This window comes from Microcaecilia unicolor, chromosome 3, assembly GCF_901765095.1.
Source record: "Microcaecilia unicolor chromosome 3, aMicUni1.1, whole genome shotgun sequence".
Lineage (NCBI taxonomy): Eukaryota > Metazoa > Chordata > Amphibia > Gymnophiona > Siphonopidae > Microcaecilia > Microcaecilia unicolor.
The window spans coordinates 93,377,928-93,397,836 of record NC_044033.1 but is presented as its reverse complement, the minus strand read 5'-3'; the positions used below and the strand labels follow the sequence as shown (position 1 = coordinate 93,397,836).

The window sequence follows — 19,909 nt, the reverse complement described above, 5'->3', positions numbered from 1 at the left end:
AACCGACCATACGGGCAACTGGGCAGTGCCCAAGAACCCAGGGCTGGGGGGGGGAGGGCAGTGATTCCCTCCCATGTGCCTGATGTGTGATGTCCTTCTCTCTCCTCCAGAACCGGGACTGGGACACCCCTGTCTCATCCCCGTCCCCGAACCCCCCCCTTCGCAGGCGAGGGCACCGACAGCTAAATCAGCAATCTGCTGTTGCAACTGAAACTTCCCTCTGCCGTGGCCTGCCCCTTCTGATGTCACTTCCTTCTTCCACAAGCACAGCCATTCCTTTAAAAAATTATATCTATGGTAAAAGGGGCCTCAACATGCGGCAAATCCATGTGCTGATGCAAGGCCCCTTTTACTGCAGAGCTTGGTAAAAGGGCCCCTTATTGTAAGGTATGTAGACTAACAGCATGCAGAAGTGAATACCAAAATACATGACTTTCAATGTCAGGAATTTGAAATTACAAACATCTTAGGGGCCCTTTTACTAAAGGGCCATAGGGCTACTGCCTTATTGGTGCGCAGCAAATTGGGCCTACCGCTGGTAGTCTCGGTCTCTGCCACATGCCAACTCTGATGCTAGAAAATATGTTTGTATTTTCTAGAGCCGGGAGGCATTCCCAGCAATAATTGGGCAGCCCTGCGCGCTTCCTGGTTACCATCGGGTGAGCATGGGAGCCTTACTGCCTCCTCAATGGGTGGTGGTAAGGGCTCCCCTGGGAAATGGCCGCATGTGGCAAGTAGTTCATTTACCACAGGGCCATTTCCCTTAAAAAATAGTGCCTTTTTCCCACTGTGGTAAAAGGGGTCCGGCAAGCAGCGAATCCACGTGCCGATACTACCGCATGGCCCCTTGTACTGGAACTTGGTATAAGGGCCCAGAAGGTTTCATTAGCTGGGTTAGAACCATACTGATATAAGAATAGAAGAACATAAAAATAGCCATACTGGGTCAGACCAATGGTCCATCAAGTCCAGTATCCTGCTTGCAACAGTGGCCAATCCAGGTCACAAATATCTGGCAGAAACTTAATTAATAACAACATTCCATGTTACCAATTCTGGGGCAAGTAGTGGCTTCCCCCATGACTATCTCAATAACAGATTATGGACTTTCTCTCCAGGAACTTGTCCAAACGTTTTTTAGACCTAGATACGCTAACTGCTGTTATCACATCCTCCGGCAGCGAGTTCCAGAGCTTAACTATTCTTTGAGTGAAAAAATATTTCCTCCTATTTGTTTTAAAAATATTTTCATGTAACTTCATTGAATGTCTCCTCATCTTTGCATTTTTTTAAAGAGTGAAAAATCTTTTACCCATTATACACCACTCAGGATTTTATAGACCTGAATCATAAGTACATAAGTACATAAGTAGTGCCATACTGGGAAAGACCAAAGGTCCATCTAGCCCAGCATCCTGTCACCGACAGTGGCCAATCCAGGTCAAGGGCACCTGGCACGCTCCCCAAACGTAAAAACATTCCAGACAAGTTATACCTAAAAATGCGGAATTTTTCCAAGTCCATTTAATAGCGGTCTATGGACTTGTCCTTTAGGAATCTATCTAACCCCTTTTTAAACTCCGTCAAGCTAACCGCCCATACCACGTTCTCCGGCAACAAATTCCAGAGTCTAATTACACGTTGGGTGAAGAAAAATTTTCTCCGATTCGTTTTAAATTTACCACACTGTAGCTTCAACTCATGCCCTCTAGTCCTAGTATTTTTGGATAGCGTGAACAGTCGCTTCACATCCACCCGATCCATTCCACTCATTATTTTATACACTTCTATCATATCTCCCCTCAGTCGTCTCTTCTCCAAGCTGAAAAGCCCTAGCCTTCTCAGCCTCTCTTCATAGGAAAGTCGTCCCATCCCCACTATCATTTTCGTCGCCCTTCGCTGTACCTTTTCCAATTCTACTATATCTTTTTTGAGATACGGAGACCAGTACTGAACACAATACTCCAGGTGCGGTCGCACCATTGAGCGATACAACGGCATTATAACATCCGCACACCTGGACTCCACACCCTTCCTAATAACACCCAACATTCTATTCGCTTTCCTAGCCGCAGCAGCACACTGAGCAGAAGGTTTCAGCGTATCATCGACGACGACACCCAGATCCCTTTCTTGATCCGTAACTCCTAACGCGGAACCTTGCAAGACGTAGCTATAATTCGGGTTCCTCTTACCCACATGCATCACTTTGCACTTGTCAACATTGAACTTCATCTGCTACTTGCACGCCCATTCTCCCAGTCTCGCAAGGTCCTCCTGTAATCGTTCACATTCCTCCTGCGACTTGACGACCCTGAATAATTTTGTGTCATCGGCGAATTTAATTACCTCACTAGTTATTCCCATCTCTAGGTCATTTATAAATACATTAAAAAGCAACGGACCCAGCACAGACCCCTGCGGGACCCCACTAACTACCCTCCTCCACTGAGAATACTGGCCACGCAATCCTACTCTCTGCTTCCTATCTTTCAACCAGTTCTTAATCCATAATAATACCCTACCTCCGATTCCATGGCTCTGCAATTTCTTCAGGAGTCTTTCGTGCGGCACTTTGTCAAACGCCTTCTGAAAATCCAGATATACAATATCAACCGGCTCCCCATTGTCCACATGTTTGCTTACCCCCTCAAAAAAATGCATTAGATTGGTGAGGCAAGACTTCCCTTCACTAAATCCGTGCTGACTTTGTCTCATCAGTCCATGTTTTTGTATATGCTCTGCAATTTTATTCTTAATAATAGCCTCCACCATCTTGCCCGGCACCGACGTCAGACTCACCGGTCTATAATTTCCCGGATCTCCTCTGGAACCCTTCTTAAAAATCGGAGTAACATTGGCTACCCTCCAGTCTTCCGGTACTACACTCGATTTTAGGGACAGATTGCATATTTCTAACAGTAGCTCCGCAAGTTCATTTTTAGTTCTATTAATACTCTGGGATGAATACCATCAGGTCCCGGTGATTTACTACTCTTCAGCTTGCTGAACTGACCCATTACATCCTCCAAGGTTACAGAGAATTTGTTTAGTTTCTCCGACTCCCCCGCTTCAAATATTCTTTCCGGCACCGGTGTCCCCCCCAAATCCTCCTCGGTGAAGACCGAAGCAAAGAATTCATTTAATTTCTCCGCTACGGCTTTGTCCTCCTTGATCGCCCCTTTAACACCATTTTCGTCCAGCGGCCCAACCGACTCTTTGGCCGGTTTCCTGCTTTAATGTATCTAAAAAAATTTTTACTATGTATTTTTGCTTCCAACGCTAATTTCTTCTCAAAGTCCTTTTTTGCCCTCCTTATCTCCGCTTTGCATTTGGCTTGGCATTCCTTATGATCTATCCTGTTACTTTCAGTTGGTTCTCTTCTCCACTTTCTGAAGGATTGTTTTTTGGCTCTAATGATTTCCTTTATCTTACTGTTTAGCCACGCCGGCTGACGTTTAGTCTTTTTTCCCTTTTTTCTAATACGTGGAATATATTTGTCCTGAACCTCCAGGATGGTGTTTTTTAAACAGCATCCACGCCTGATGCAAGTTTTTTACTCTGCGAGCTGCTCCTTTCAGTCTTTTTTTCACCATTTTTCTCATTTTGTCGTAATCACCTTTTCTATAGTTAAACGCTAGCGTACTTGATTTCCTAGTTTCACTTCCTTCAATGCCAATATCAAAACCGATCATATTATGATCACTGTTATCAAGCGGCCCTCGTATCGTTACCCCCTGCACTAGATCATGAGCACCACTAAGGACTAAGTCTAGTATTTTTCCTTCTCTTGTCGGCTCCTGAACTAGCTGTTCCATGAAGCTGTCCTTGATTTCATCAAGAAATCTTATGTCCCTTGCGTGTACAGATGTTACATTAACCCAGTCTATATGCGGGTAATTGAAATCCCCCATTATTATTGTGTTGCCCAGTTTGTTTGCGTCCCTGATTTCCTTTAACATTTCCGCATCCGTCTGTTCGTCCTGGCCAGGCGGACGGTAGTACACTCCTATCACTATCCTTTTCCCCTTTGCACATATCCCCCTCAGCCGTCTCTTTCCCAAGCTGAAGAGCCCTAACCTCTTTAGCCTTTCCTCATATGAGAGGAGTTCCATCCCTTTTTATCATGTTGGTCGCTCTTCTTTGAACCTTTTCTAATTCCACTATATCTTTTTTGAGATACAGCGACTAGGAATGAACACAAATTCTCCAGGTGAGGTTGCACTATGGAGTGATACAGTGGCATTATAGTATTCTTAGTCTTATTTACCATCCCTTTCCTAATAATTCCTAGCATCCTGTTTGCTTTTTTGGCCACCACCGCACACTAGGCAGAAGATTTCAGCATATTGTCTACAATGAGAACTACCCCCCTATTTACTAAGCCACGCTAGCAGTTGCCATGCTGTACTGCTATGGATTTATAGCCTGCTTCACTAACACAGACTACTCAATAATTACTGTGGATTCTTTTGGATTCATATTAGGTAAATGAGACCTTTGAGGTTCTAAAATCTAGATATATACAATGATTAAGCTATATACACATAATGATTAGCTATATAACTAAAACGGAAACAATACCTATCTATAAACAGTCATTACATCACTGGTCTCTACATCTAAGCAATGCTAGGAGTTCCTAGACCAGGAAAAGAAGCAATAAAACAATCATCACTGGTCCTTACATCATCCAGGCTCTTATCATCAGCTGGGGGGGGCCTGTTCACAGCAAAAGCCAGGAGTTTCTTTGACCAGGAAATATGGTTCTCTGCGCAGTTCGTACGTTACTCACAGATGAGCTCCCAATTTCACTGATAGGCTTAGAACTCATGTTCAGAGCTAAGGAAAATTACAGAATGCTTGAGAATTTCTCTGTTTAGGTAAACAAGCCATACTGTGGGAATGTGGTCATATGTTTCCCAGTCCAGGTGTCCAGACTGAACTGGAAAGAGGCTGCACCTCCCCCTTCACATACCAAATTAATTAGAGATGTGTCGTATCTTCTACATTCCAACTTATTTTCACACAATCAAAGTTAAACAATCATTTTTAAACAGAACTACTTGTAATCAAAAATACAGACCTCCAAGTGCACTGGTTGGTCAAGGCAGAGTTGAAAAACAACTTTTAAAATTCACTTCCATTACACACGCTGATGCTGACACTGCCTATTCACTTTGAATGGGCTGTGTTGGCATTGCTGTGCGGCAGCAGCTAATGCAGATTAGTAAACAAGGGGGCTAGATTTTTTCTTGAGTGCATGACACTACAGGAAGCTTCAATTGAACCAAGTCCCCTATAGTCCTAACAACAGGCTATACAGCAATTAGACTTCCTTCTTCTGAATTCAACAATGACCTTAAGCATCATTCAGAATGGAGGGCACAAAAGCCTAAAATGTGGGGATAGATATTTAGCAGCACTTACTGGGCAGTCAGGCACTGGTTTTCAGCTGCTCTGTCCTGGTAACGCCACTGAAAATCTTTATTAATCGCCCCACACTACTCAAATCGTGACAGGGCAGTCCAGGGGCGGAACCAAGGCAGAGCCGGAAGTAATCCAGGTGCTGCAAATATTCAGTGCCAGTACCTGGATAACTATCCGGATAAGGTAGGACAGCAAAAGGGCACTCAAGCAGATAATCACAATATACCCCTTTCTTTTATGTTATTCTTATGTGTTTATATAACGCACAAACCAGGACTAAAAGCCACCAAGTACTGTACACATTCATTGTCACAGGACTCACCAAAATAATTTCATATATATTTTTTTGAAGTAGAGTACCCTCAGATGTTCTTCCACTGTTACTGCAGACAATGAAGCTGCTACATAGTGGTATAGCACTTCTTTCATAGGGTTACTCTACAATTGTAAGGGAAACTTTTTTTTTTAATTCTTTTCTTTTGCTTCCCAACACCATAGTGCTATAAAACTCACACCAAAGTTTTGAAAAATATATATATGGTGAAGAACTGTGCACTTATCTCGCCTCGCTGAACACTACTGAATTCTCATTGTTCCTGATACGCCTTCCCCTGGAACCGCCCGACTCCGCGGGTTTCAGTCGCTTTCCTCAGGGACAAGGGTTAAGGCCAAGGAATCCTCTTTTTCCTTTCACAAACAACATTTGCGAGACTTACTACTGTAAGTTGGCTTTTTTCTTACAAGTTACTGGGGTGGCCATGGGAACAGCGGCGGCCCCTAGTATTGCTAACTTGTTAGCAATTTTGAGGAAACCCATTTGTATAAATCTGAGTGGTTCATTCATATAAAATATTGGGGCAGATTTATAGATGACATTTTTTTCATATGGCTCTCTACTGAAGAACATTTATGCCAGTTTTTTGAGTGGCTTAATAGTAGAGATGTGCACTTAAAATTCACTATGAATAAGAGTAGACAACAAGCTGTATTTCTAGACACTACAATTTATAAATGTAACGAGAGGTTATATACAACGGTCTATCACATAGACTTAAATGGTCGCTTCCGATAGGACAATTTTTAAGATTGCAGAGAATCTGTGGTACAGACGCAGCGTTTAAACATCAGGCTACTTTGTTAACTCAGAAACTTCGGGAGCGGGGGTACCCAGAGAAATGTATTCACCAAGCATTCAAACGAGCGTGGTACGCTCAGAGGTCGCTCTTATTAACTGATAAGCCCAAAGAACCGATGACTAGGATGGTGTGCGTTTTAGGTTTTTCTACTATGGTCCCTCAAGTTGACCAAATTATAAACAAACATTGGCAGGTCTTAGCTTTTCATTCAGTTTTTTCTGAGCAGCCGTGTATCACTTACACCCGGGGTCAGAACCTTAGGGACCGTCTAGTTCACACTTCAATGATACAACACAATCAGATTGAAGAGGAGGGATTACATCAACCTTGTGGCACTTGCCAATTTTGTAATCAGACCACCACTATGACACAATGGACTCATAAAAAATCTTTGCAGACATTTAAATTGAGATATAGGACCACATGTAAAATTCCATTTGTCATGTATGTTATTGAATGTCCCTGTCATTTGTACTATGTGGGACGTACTATGAAACATATGAGACTCACAGAACATAAAAGTCGATTGGCGACGAAAACCCTCACTGCTCCTATGGTCATGCATTGTGAACAATTTAATCATACATTTGTGGAGTTACATTGGTTCATTAATGATCATGTTCCATCTACTGTGTTGGGGATGGACCGGACTTCTATGCTGACCCGTCGTGAACAGTGGTGGATTTTTACTCTACAAATTGTGAATCCCCAAGGACTTAATGAAATTGTGGAATGGAACGCTATGATTTAAACTCCCTTGTTTTTAGTTTAGAGTGAGGGAGTCAGTTTGGTTGTTCAATAAAGTTTTCTCTTGATTGATTCTGACTTCACTTCAAGAATACTTCCGTTCCTCACATGATTGGAGGCACCTTTATAAGCCATGTTTTATTTTACGGAAGTAAGTCTCGCAAATGTTGTTTGTGAAAGGAAAAACAGGATTCCTTGGCCTTAACCCTTGTCCCTGAGGAAAGCGACTGAAACCCGCGGAGTCGGGCGGTTCCAGGGGAAGGCGCATCAGGAACAATGAGAATTCAGTAGTGTTCAGCGAGGCGAGAAAAGTGCACAGTTCTTCACCATATATATTTTTTTCAAAACGTTGGTGTGAATTTTATAGCACTATGGTGTTGGGAAGCAAAAGAATTTTTTTTAAAAAGTTTCCCTTTACAATTGTAGAGTAACCCAATGAAAGAAGTGCTATATCACTATGTAGCAGCTTCATTGTCTGCAGTAACAGTGGAAGAACATCTGAGGGTACTCTACTTCAAAAAAATATATATGAAATTATATTGGTGAGTCATGTGACAATAATTGTGTACAATACTTGGTGGCTTTTAGTCCTGGTTTGTGCGTTATATATTTGAGGTTACCAGAGACATTGATATCATTCTTATGTGTTTGACATTTTTATCTCTTACAGCTCTGAAACCTTACTCAACTAGAAGTTATTTGAAGGTACTGCAACAGAAAGAAAAGAAATGCCTTTTTCAGACCCAAAGTTTTATGTTTCTCATTGTCTTTGCTCAGGCTGCTCTTCATAGTAAGATAAAACAAATTAACTATTTGTATCCAAGAGGGGAAAAGAAGGAACGGGCTAAAGATAAAATTGAACTGGATGCACACCTGCTGTCGCACATAAAAGTCTGCCAGTTTGCTGTTGATCTGTTGGTGTGTTAATATATCCCACTCCTGATCCACAGGCATTCCTGCTAAAAGTTGATAGCTGGTTGAAACTTGTACCTCAAATGACCTGACACACAAGACAAACAAATATTCTTGTTAACAGTTATAGTTCACAGTTTATTCATATTTGATATACCACTTCCCCACCACATTTGACCAAAGAGGTTTACAATAAAAACAAATCCTATATAATAATTTCCACCTCCAATGTTCTAAAGCTGACTCCCGTGGCACTGAAGGGTTCGTAGTGTCCATGGGGTTCATACTGCCTGTAACCATCTGTCTCACTGTCCCGCCCTCGCATCATAACATTATGACGTCGAGGGCTGAACACTGAGAGGGAAGGGGACAGCATAGTTGCAAGGCAAAGCAACGGAATGTCAAACATGAGGATGTCGTTGTCCCTCCCTTCCTCCCTCCCTGTTCCAGGCCCCCTCCCTCCGATGTTTAAAAGTCATCTTCACTTACCAAGTCAGGGTTACGGCGGCCGCCAGCAGCAGCGGTAAAACTCATGCAACCTCGGCCCTTTTCTCTCTCTCAGCTGTGGTCCCGCCCTTCCGGAAACAGGAAATGAGGGCGGGACCACAGCTGAGAGAAAAGGGCCGAGCCTGCACGCCTTTTACCGCTGCTGGCGGCCGCTGTAACCCCAACGAGGTAAGTCAAGATGACTTTTAAACTTTGTAGGGAGGGGGCCTGGAACTGGAAGGGAGGGAGGACGACCCTGGAACTGGGAGGGAGGGAGCCTGAAACTTGGATGGAGGGGGGACCCTGAAACTCGGAGGCAGGGAGTGGGGGGAACCTGGAACTCTGAGGGAGGGAGGGAGGGGACGACCCTGGAACTCGGAGGGAGGGAGGGGATGACTCTGGAACCCAGAGGGAGGGGACGACCGTGGAACTCGGAGGGAGGGAGGGGACGACCCTGGAACTCTGAGGGAGGGAGGGAGGGGACGACCCTGGAACTCGGAGGGAGGGAGGGGATGACTCTGGAACCCAGAGGGAGGGGACGACCGTGGAACTCAGAGGGAGGGAGGGGACGACCCTGGAACTCGGACGGATGGGGGGACAGCCCTTGAACTGGGAGGGAGGGGGGACAACCCTGGAAATGGGAGGGAGGGAGGGAGGGGGGGTGCCCCTGGCACACACTCTCAATCTCACACACACTCTCTCTCTCACAGACACACTCACACCCAGTCTCACTCTGTCTCTGACACACACACTCGCACATCCACTCTCTCTCTCTCTCACCCAGTCACTCTCACACACTCTCTCAAACATACCCACTCCGAGGAAAACCTTGCTAGCGCCCGTTTCATTTCTTTCAGAAACAGGTCTTTTTTACTAGCAACATATAAAAAGAACTCCATTAACAACAGTAAAGCTCAATCCATCAAGACCAAACATCCATCCCGTACAACCATTCATACTGTCATAAAAACAATACAATGCTTATCTGAGGCTCATGTGCCCACCCACCAGACTAATCATCCGGAAGTGAGACCTCAAAGACCTGTTGCTACCTTTACCATTTCTGCTATGATTCAAGCCTTGCTGTGCAATAGAAACACTTTATTTGCCTTTTCTGGGCAGCCAGTCACAGAGTATCATGTTCTTTCATCTGCTTTGAGATTCCCTTTACATGGAGGTGGAGGGCAGCTAGCTGTACTTCTTAATCATCTACAGCATTGACCATGACAATGGCACACTGGCCGGGCCATAGCTGTGAAGGGACAAATGGATTCTGATGGGGAAGGAATAATGTAGCCCTTGAGAGAGAGAGATATTACAGAAACACCAGGAAGCGTGCTTATTCGATTGCTGAACCGGCCTCCTAGGCAAATCAGAACGACAATGGATATAGTGAAATTTAAAAAAATTAACTTCTTTGTTCAGATAGTTGAAACTGTATGGAGTATGATGAGATATTCTTGACTAAGAGCTCCTTTTATTAATAACTAGAGGATTAGGGCAAAAGGGGGATTAAATGAAAAGGATTGTTGGCACAGTAATGCAAATACAAATTGATTAATGATTTATGCACTTGGAAGCCCTTTTACAAAGCAGCAGTAAGCCCACCATAGTCTTACCGCACGGCAATCCGGAACTACTGCTGGCCCAACGCTGGCACCGGAGGTAGTTCCACCCCCAGCACGCATTTCTCACGCTAGCAGAAATATTTCCTCAGGGGGTTACCTGGCAGTAATCGTGCAGCGCCACATGCTGGCCAGTTACCGCTGGGTTAGCACGGGAGCCCTTACCACCACCTCAATGGGTGGCGGTAAGGGCTCCCCCCTCGCATGGACATGCGGTAAGATGACCATTTCTTTTTCCGGCCTTTTTATCCGCTGCAGTAAAAAGAGCCTCCGTGCGTGGCACAAACAGCCACCACCGCTAGTGCAGGGCCCTTTTACCACTGCTTAGTCAAAGGGCCTCTTAGGTTTTTAGTGTGATCCTTGTTTGCTTTAAATGATTATCGGCCTTATTTTTGAAAGTGATGGGCGCCCATATTTCGACCCAAATCGGGAGATGGGCGCCCATCTCGCAAAGGCGCCCAAATCGGTATAATCGAAAGCTGATTTTGGGCGTCTTCAACTGCACTCTATCGCGGGAATGAACAAAGTTGATGGGGGCATGTCGGAGGCGTGGTGAAGGCGGGACTGGGGCGTGTTTATTGGCCGAGGAGAGATGGGCACCTTCGGCAGATAATTGAAAAAAAAGGGCGGCAGAAGCGAGAATTTGGGTCGCTTTTGCTGGACCTTTTTCACGACCCAAGTCCCAAAAAAGTGCCCCAACTGGCCAGATGACCACCGGAGGGAATCAGGGACGACCTCCCCTGACTCCTCCAGTGGTCACTAACCCCCTCCCACCACAAAAAAAGAACTTTAAAAACTTTTTCTGACAGCCTGTATGCGAACCTCAAATGTCATACCCAGTTCCTTGACAGCAGTATGCAGGTCCCTTGGAGCAGTTGTTAGTGGGTGCAGTGAACGTCAGGCAGGCGGACCCAGGCCCATCCCCCCCACCTGTTCCACTTGTGCTGGTTAATGTTGAGCCCTCTAACCCCCCCCCCCAAAAACCCACTGTACCTACATGTAAGTGCCCCCCTGCACCCCTTAGGGCTATGGTAATGGTGTAGACTTGTGGGCAGTGGGTTTTGGGGGGGCTTTGGGGGGCTCAGCACACAAGGGAAGGGTGCTATGCACCTGGGAGCTATTTTAATTTTTTTTTTTAATTTGTAAAAGTGCCCCCTAGGGTGCCCAGTTGGTGTCCTGGCATGTGAGGGGGACCAGTGCACTACGAATCCTGGCCCCTCCCAAGACCCAATGCCTTGGATTTGTTCGTTTTTGAGCTGGGCGCCTTCGGTTTTCATTATCGCTGAAAACCGATAGCACCCAGCTCAAAAACGCCCAAATCCTAGGCATTTGCCCCGCACAATCTGTATTATCGAAAAAAAATGGGCGCCCATCTTTTTTTGAAAATATGGTTTGTCCCGCCCCTTCGCATGGCCGCCCACGGAGATGGGCACCCACTTTCGATTATGCCCCTCTATGTGTGTGTGTTGTTCTCTGCCTTGTCCCAGGCAGATTATAGATCAATAAACCATAATCATTTTATAGTTAAATACAAGAATAAAAAAATCAAATCCACTATCTAGGTAACGTCAGGGGAGTCCGGGGATGACTCCAGAAGTTATCCAGGAACCACCAATATTCAGCTCCGGTACCTGGATAACTATCTGGATAAACTAGGATGGCAGAGGACCTAACTTATCTGGATAGTTATCCAGGTTCCAGCACTCAACATTGGTGGTACTGGATCACTTCTGGCACTACCTTATACCCAGATATTCAGCACCAGTAACCTTGTATTGAATATCCAGATTTAAATTTAAACCCCATAATCAGTTTTTGAAATCAACCCTAGTCACAGTGTTTACTTACGGGGGGGGGGGGGGGGGGGGGGGGGGGAGGGGAAGACTCTTTCTGTTCTTTGTTCCTACCTCCCCCTCTGCTTCTCTTCAGCTATTCCTTTATTTCCTTTTGACCCAATCCCTTCAGTAAAGCAAGAAAAGGCTGCAGGTCCATGATCACAGAAAAGAGAGGAAGCAAGCATAAATCCTCACTAAGGCTGATCATAGAAAAATAAGCCAACTCTGAAAAGTATGGTTTTCAATAGACAGGATACTGGGAGCTCACTTTCAGTAATTGAAATGGTGAGGTCTCCCAGGGGCATAGCCAGACATGGGTGGGCATGGGAACATTGCTCCCACCCAGCATCCTTCCCCAGGCAATCCGGCATATCTTAACTTCCTCCTCCCAAGGAAGACAGAGATGTTGGTCTCGGGGGGGGGGGGGGGGGGGGGGGGGGGGGGGGGGGGCTAGAAAGAAGGGAGGGAGGGAGGGATTCAGTTGAAATGTAGGTTCTGTATAGGAATCTGTAGCATTCCATCTTTTCCAGCTGAAAAAGAGCCCGTCGCCTTTCTCAGTGCTGTACATTTGTAATAAGCCTGTTCCTATATAAAATACCCTTTTCCAAGCCACACCTGTTTATTGTATTATTGTGCTACAAACCCCAGTGCCTCTGATAAGTGAACCCGGGACCACTGAAAAGGAAACAAGAACAAGACTAACAACAAAGGTTATACCTGAGACGTTCTATTAACAAGAATGGTGGGTTAGGGGGTCCTGCTATATAGGCATATCATCTGGCAGTTCAGTTAGGACACTTCTGAGATTGGAGTGGCTGGGCCAGGAGAAATGTGTCATTCAAACTGAACAAGATTAAGCAGGGAGAACTGCCTTGCAATATGTCTCTTGAGTGGCAGGGGATGCAAGGTGCATGGGTCAGATGGATAATCCTTTTATAAAACATGCCTTGGGGCTCAGAAGAAATTACTGGGGAAGGATTGTTTTTCATTTTTAGCACCCTTAAGATATAATGGCAAATTTCACCCCAGCAGTCGATAGTGGTGTGTATCATGGGAGTGGGTAGGATTTTACTCTTCAATTTGTAGAAGGGGAGATACAAAAATCTAAGGATTGAAAGGGGAAGTCTGAACTGAAGTGTGAAAAAGACTTTTAGTATAAGCAGATATGGCATTACCTGCAATGGGGGATTCACGAATAGAAAACTTATGGCTATGGAGGACTGGAGTGAAGGGATTGATTTAATTTTTGTATAAGGCAGTTATACAGGATGGGTTTAAAAAATTCCGATATACAGTATGTCTGAGAGGCAGTTGGATTTTGGAGAGATGTTATCTGAAAAGGTGTGGGGGAAAGGTTGATAACCAGTGCGAATAAGCCATCAGTCTCAGTCAGTTTACAAATACTGTTACGATGGTACTTAAATCCTGAGAAGCTGAAAAGCATGTACCTGTCAATGGATAAGACGTGTTGGATGCTGTTGAGAGTAACGGACAGAGATTCTCTCAATCAATACTTGCAGACCCAGTCAGAAGACATTAGTAATATTGCAACCTGGCCGGATCTGAAGGAACTTTTTACCAGACTAAACAATCCACTTTCTGCCAGTGAAGTTGTTGAACACCTTTTTAGCTGTGCTGGATTAATTACTGACAAGTGCACGTGCATGAATGACAGTCATTTTTAAATTGTAGTTTTACTAAAAGCAAAGTGGATTGAATTGTAGAGCAATAAAAGTTTTATTGGGATAAAACATTGACCACAGTTACATTCATTGTATTTGCAGTACTTTTACTTTTTACTCAAAAAGTATTACATTAGGTAATAACTTTTTTATTTAAGTAAACATTTTAATGTATTCTTCATTGTACTTTTACTGACGTATTAAAACATTTATTTTTACTTTCACTTAATTAATTGGACCTAGTACTTTGAACAACAATGGTGGAATGCAATGCATAACAGCTGTGGCAATAACCACAAAGATAGGAAGACAGAACAGTTTGTTATGCTGGTGTGCTGTTTCCAAAAGGCACCCCTGTGAATGCTGCAGCCCCACCTATCACTTCCACTAGCCCAAGCACCCAGTCTCTCTACTGCTTCCTGCCATCATGCCACCACTCTGCTGAATCTCTGTGTCAGCACTGCAATCATTTCCAAGGCTGGCACAGAAATTCTCAGGAATGACACAAGGGTGACACATAATAACAGCTTAAATGTAACGTGGCCACTAAATAATGAAAACAAGTGGCCAGATAGCAACCAGTAAAATCTATCAGTCACCTGGTTCTCAGCATATTAATGATGCATATACTTCCATTTTAGTTCAGTAACTTTATAATAAAATATATAAGATAAATAGCAAACAAAAACCCCAAAGAAACTGTTACAAAACCCAGAAAGCATCTAATGTTATAACACAATACAAATAGAGGAAATCAGTGAAAGATTGATTACCTTTCAGAAGGTTGCCCCCTCTCACAATTTATCTATATTGATACATACTAATGCTAATCTATATTTCTCTAAGCAGGAGCTTTGCCAGACATGTCTGTGGTTTTATACTTCCAGATACTTATATCATAGAAGAAATACACTACCAGAATTATTACATCATCAGGACTAAGACATCATCACTGCAATATAGCTGATGTGCAGCAACACTGGCAGTTTCCTAGTCAATTATCAATAGAAATCAAACAAAATAAAACATGGAAAAGAAAATAAGATGATACCTTTTTTATTGGACATAACTTAATACATTTCTTGATTAGCTTTCGAAGGTCGCCCTTCTTCCTCAGATCGGAAATAAGCAAATGTGCTAGCTGACAGTGTATATAAGTGAAAACATTCAAGCATTACTATGAGAGTGACAGGGTGGGAGGATGGGGGTGGGTAGGAGGTATGCATGGGGACATCAAAGCATATCATTGATATTCTAACAGGTTGGGTGTGGATAGGTGAGGGAAGGGTGATCAACAGAGACATACAGCTTTATGGTTTATAATGGGCTAGGAACCCCAGATCCTTGTTAAGTCCTTTCTGTTGGGTGTTAAAATATTCAATCATTCTGACTTCAAAGGTCTTACGTTCTTGTATGGTTTTAAAGTTACCTTTCAGGATTCTCACTGTGAAGTCACTGGTACAGTGTCCTGGTCCTGTAAAATGTTGACCAACAGGCGTGGGAACCCTACTGGCACCTACTGTTAACTGAGATTGTATTCTGGTGCTTGAAAGTTTATGTCTTAATAAACTGATTAGTCTCTAAAGGTGCCACCTCTGCTACTCCAGTCTAACATGGCTACTATTCTAAAAGTCCTTATCTGCTGAACTAAAGAAACATTCTTATTTATAAAAGTACAAACAGAAGTGTGTGGCACATGTGCAAGAAGGGAAACATTTGGGGAGGGTCACAGGTGGTGACTAGGATTAGCCAGGGCATAAAATAACATCTATAATATACACTGCTATGATTTACCTTGATGCAGTTGGGGAAAAAAAAACCTGTTTTGTAGGACCAGCTGATAGCCAACTGGCAGCACGGAGTAAGAGACCTGAGTAGAGTACCCAGACCTGAAGTGACACTGTTTGGAAAGCTGGAGCAGGAGGTGCAGCAAATTAAGCCCTAGGAGACACTAAACAACAGCCTAAAGGTATTTGGGCATTAAAAAACCCAGTCTCTATAAGTGAAGAAATCCAATGCCCAGCTGACCAATGGCAACACTAAAATCTAATGACCACCATTTTTTTCAATAGACTTTGTGGTGGGTCTTCAACGGGAGAAATATCTTCCTTCCCACAAATGAAGGTTAATAGAAACTCACCCCAACACCTCCTCCCCCATCCATCCACCATCTGTGCAGCTGAAGCAAGCTCTTTTTGAGCCAAAGTCCAACATTTAGAGGAGACTAACCAAGTAAAAGAAAAGAACTTAGCTTCATCTCACACTAAAGAAATCGTGTTATATACATTTTTTAATTTATTCATTTTTCATATATTCATAATTTTTCATTTTTTATATATTTTCATTCATTCATCAACCAGTATGAATATCATAGTGCGATAGTATTCTATAAACTATGCACGTAACTGGGAGGCATGCCTATGGCCTGTCTGCTCACAGTCCATATGTGATTTAACATCTTTGAATAATTTGTCATCTGCAAATTTAATCACCATCCAGTCCAGGTTATTTGCTACTCTTTAGTTTGTCAATTTGCCCTATTACATTTTCCAGATTCACTTAGATTTTTTTCAGTTCTGCTAAATTGTCACCATTAGATATCGCCCTCTTCATTCAGTGGTATGTATTGTACTTTTTTGAGATCTTGCCAGGTACTTGTGACCTGGATTGGCCACTGCTAGAAATAGGATGCTGGGCTTGATGGACCTTTTGGTCTGTCCCAGTATGGCAGTACTTATGTACTTATGTATTCTAACTCTCCCATCTTATTTTTTAGGCTTCTAGCACTCCTCAAGATACTGTGTGCTCCATCCTCTCTATCATGTATCCAGAGTTTTCATCCATTTTCTAAACATGTGGAGGGCAAATCTATAACTGCTGTGTTTAGTTTTGCATGCCTTATGCATATAAGTGCACAGGAAAGTGTCTCTTATATGTATGTGCACTATGCACTCTTTTATAAGGTAGCACATAAGTGCATTAGCGTGTAACTGCATGGGGCATACACCTGGATGGAGCATGGGTGGGACATGGCCATGTCTCACCCATTTACACATGTAACTTACAGAATACCATAAGTTACACACTTTACATGTAACACTTAGGAGGACCCATTTACAGAGTCTGCCATTGACCTGGTATGAATGTGTCTATCTTTGTGTGCACAAATGCAGGTTTACACTATATTCTATAATGGATTCTGTGTCCATAGATGCCATTATAGAATAGACACATCCCACACAGCATTGGGGCACCTGACAAGAGGGTGTCCAATTATAGACTGCCTAACAGGGGGGTGCCCAATTATAGACCTGCCTCCTTAGACTTGTAATCCCAAATCATATTAAAGGAGATTACAGAAATATCAATGGTTGCAACATTTTTTAAACCTGGTCTTCCAGGCCAATCAGAACTGGCCTGGGGCTGGAATTTAGTGCTATGAGTGTTTGATCATAACTATCCAGCAATTAATCTCTCCCAGGTTATTTTACTACAGCGACCATCCTCAGCTGGGAGCGTACATCAAGGCATGTTCTAGAACCTTGCAATCATAGGCCCTAATCCAGCCACCAAACTGTGCATGATGACTATCTCCCTTCCCCCTTCCCTGGGCAGCAGCATCCTCAGTCTCCATTCACATGGGAGGCAGAACCTGAGAGAGAAATCAAACACAGGCCCCTCTCTGCATGACAACACCACACCGACCCACCATCCCAGCCTGGCTGTCTGATTCAGAAATGCCATTCATCTTTAGTGAGACCAACCACAGTAATATTGTATAGAAAATGAATTGTTTAATAACCAGGTTCTGGAAATGTGCAAAGGAAATACCTTTATCAGACTCCATTGGTCATTTGTAGTTTATTGAATATGGGTGAGAACATAAGCGTTTCTATACTGGCACAAACTGAAGGACCATCAAACTCAGTATCCTGTTTCCAACAGTGGCCAATCCAAGTCACAAAAGAGTAAAACAGATTTTATGCTTCTTATCCTAGAAATAAGCAGTGGATTTTCCCCAAGTCAAAATACATACGCATGAAAATAGTTTGCAAACAAAACAAAATATAAATAGACAAGCACAAAACTAGAGAATGCTATTAGGATTTTCAGAAAATGTAAAAAAAAAAAAAAAGTACTCACTAAAATCTCAAGTAAAGTCTTCTCCAAGTCTCCTCAGGTCTGGTGTTTCACCTCTGATCTGTGGCAACATGTCACTCAGTTCATGGAGTGGCAGTGAGAAACTGCAGATCCAGTGCTGTGCTGCTGTTTTTTTTGAGCTGCTGCATCCATCATGTCACTACCACTCTGCAAGGTGCTTCAAACAAGGCCAATAGAGACCTAGCTCAGAAATCCTCTATGTTTAAGTTGTGACCTGATTGTTGGAACAGGGGTGGCAGCTGAATCTTACAGGGTAGGCTGGAGCTCAGACTAAGATAGTATTAGTATGGGTCTTGTTCTCAGCAGGGCAGGATTATAGCATAGGCAAACTAGACATATGCCTAGGGCCCAAATGTTTAGAAGGGGCTTTCTCAGATGTGCTAATTCAATGGTTCCCAGGTAGAATTTTGCCCCAGTAAGTCAGCTGCAGTCAGAAAGAAGAGTTGGAATTGGGAACCCCCAGGGCCACTGCTGTCCACCCCTTGTACACTGTCCTTCATTCAGCGGGAGTCAATAAGCATCACTTCTTACCTGCTGCTTCCAGTCAGAACCACACAGACCCACTTTGTGGGAGTTTTAAATGTATTTATATTATGATGGGGGGGGGGGGGGTGACCAAAGGATTAATCCTGCCCTCTCAGGTCCTGCCTCCCATACAGAGCGAAGAGAAGAGTGCGCAACAAATCCAAATGTTGAGTCAGGCTTAGTTCTAGCCTGTTGCAGCTCCAGTGGTCAGGAGCTGCCTCGGCCGGTAGGTCTTGCAGCCTGGATCCTGCTGTTGTAGGATTTCCTCCTCTAGTTTTCCCTCTTTATCCCTAGTCATTTTCACCCTCTCTATTTTTTATTTTTTGGAGTATACTCCACCCTTTCCATTTTTCTTTTAAATTCAGGGAACTATGCTTCCCCTTTTACCCCCTTCTCCCCCCCCCCCCTTTTTTTTTTTTTTTTACTTTTCCTGCTGCTGAATCCTTTGTGGAGAAGGAGGGTGGTGGGGAGGAGGTTTCTCAGCCCCCTGTGGTAGCAATCCAGCTGGCCTGCTATGGAGCTCTCAGGGCACTGTCCATGTTTTCTTTTTGCTTCTCCTTTGGTGAATGTGTCTGTTTGTTTGTACCCTTCCTCCACCAGTTGCTATAGAAGCCACAGCAGGAGGTCAGGCCGCCTGCCCTGGTATCCTTCCTTCCCCTTGTACTGATCCTTTACTTTCTGCTAAGAACAGAAGACATTTAATTTTTCTATTTTTGTATATTTCTCCTGTGTTTTTCTCCCCCTTTCCTTTTCTTCTCCCTCAGGCCATTGCTGAGAGAAGTTTCTATCCTCTGTCTTCATTTCTACGTGTGCATTTTCAATCTTTTACACTTTTTCCCTCCTTAGGGAACTTTCTCAGCTTCCTTTTGGAATTCTTTCCCAACATAAAAAAGTTATTCCCCCCCTCCCCCACGCAGTGTTATTTAACTAGTCAGCAACAGCCGCTGACCGCTTAAATAGCGTTTAACCGGCTAACCACGAATATTCGGCAGGAGATAACTGGTTATATCTGCGGAATATTCAGAGTTAGTGCATAGGGGTGAATTCTATAAATCACGCTTAAAAAACAGTACTGAACCCCGCCCTCCCGCTTAAATGCTATTCTAAAAGCTGCGCCTAAATTTTGGCTTGGCTTATAGAATAGTGCTTAAGCACAGGGGATAGGTGTAAATTTAGTGCATCCATTTGCACCAATGAAAATATGGTGCAAATGCCTAAATCTACACACAGAACCCCCTTATTTTATAACTGAGCATGTAACTCAAATCCACGACCATATTTCGCCCAAAAACACCCATGACCCTCCCATTTCAATCAGTGCCAATAATTGCTTGTTAAAAAGCCAATTACTGGTGCTGCCTTATTATTGA

The 19,909-nt window shown here is 43.6% G+C and overlaps 1 protein-coding gene across 3 annotated transcripts in view; it reads right to left on the bottom strand.

Moving 5' to 3' along the window:
* The window catches only part of LOC115464256 (uncharacterized protein At4g38062-like), a 101,648-nt gene extending 82,836 nt beyond the window's left edge, over positions 1–18,812 (bottom strand). For 2 of the 3 annotated variants that reach the window (XM_030194656.1, XM_030194657.1), the window contains exon 1: positions 8,187–8,269. Coding sequence is in view for 1 of the 3 variants with exons in the window: in XM_030194658.1 (XP_030050518.1) it covers positions 8,187–8,267 (81 nt within the window). In the remaining 2 variants the exon portion in view is untranslated. Of the gene's footprint in view, positions 1–8,186; positions 8,314–17,996 lie in introns of those variants that run through there. The other variant, XM_030194658.1, reaches the window with a different exon arrangement.
* Positions 18,813–19,909: the final 1,097 nt, after the last annotated feature.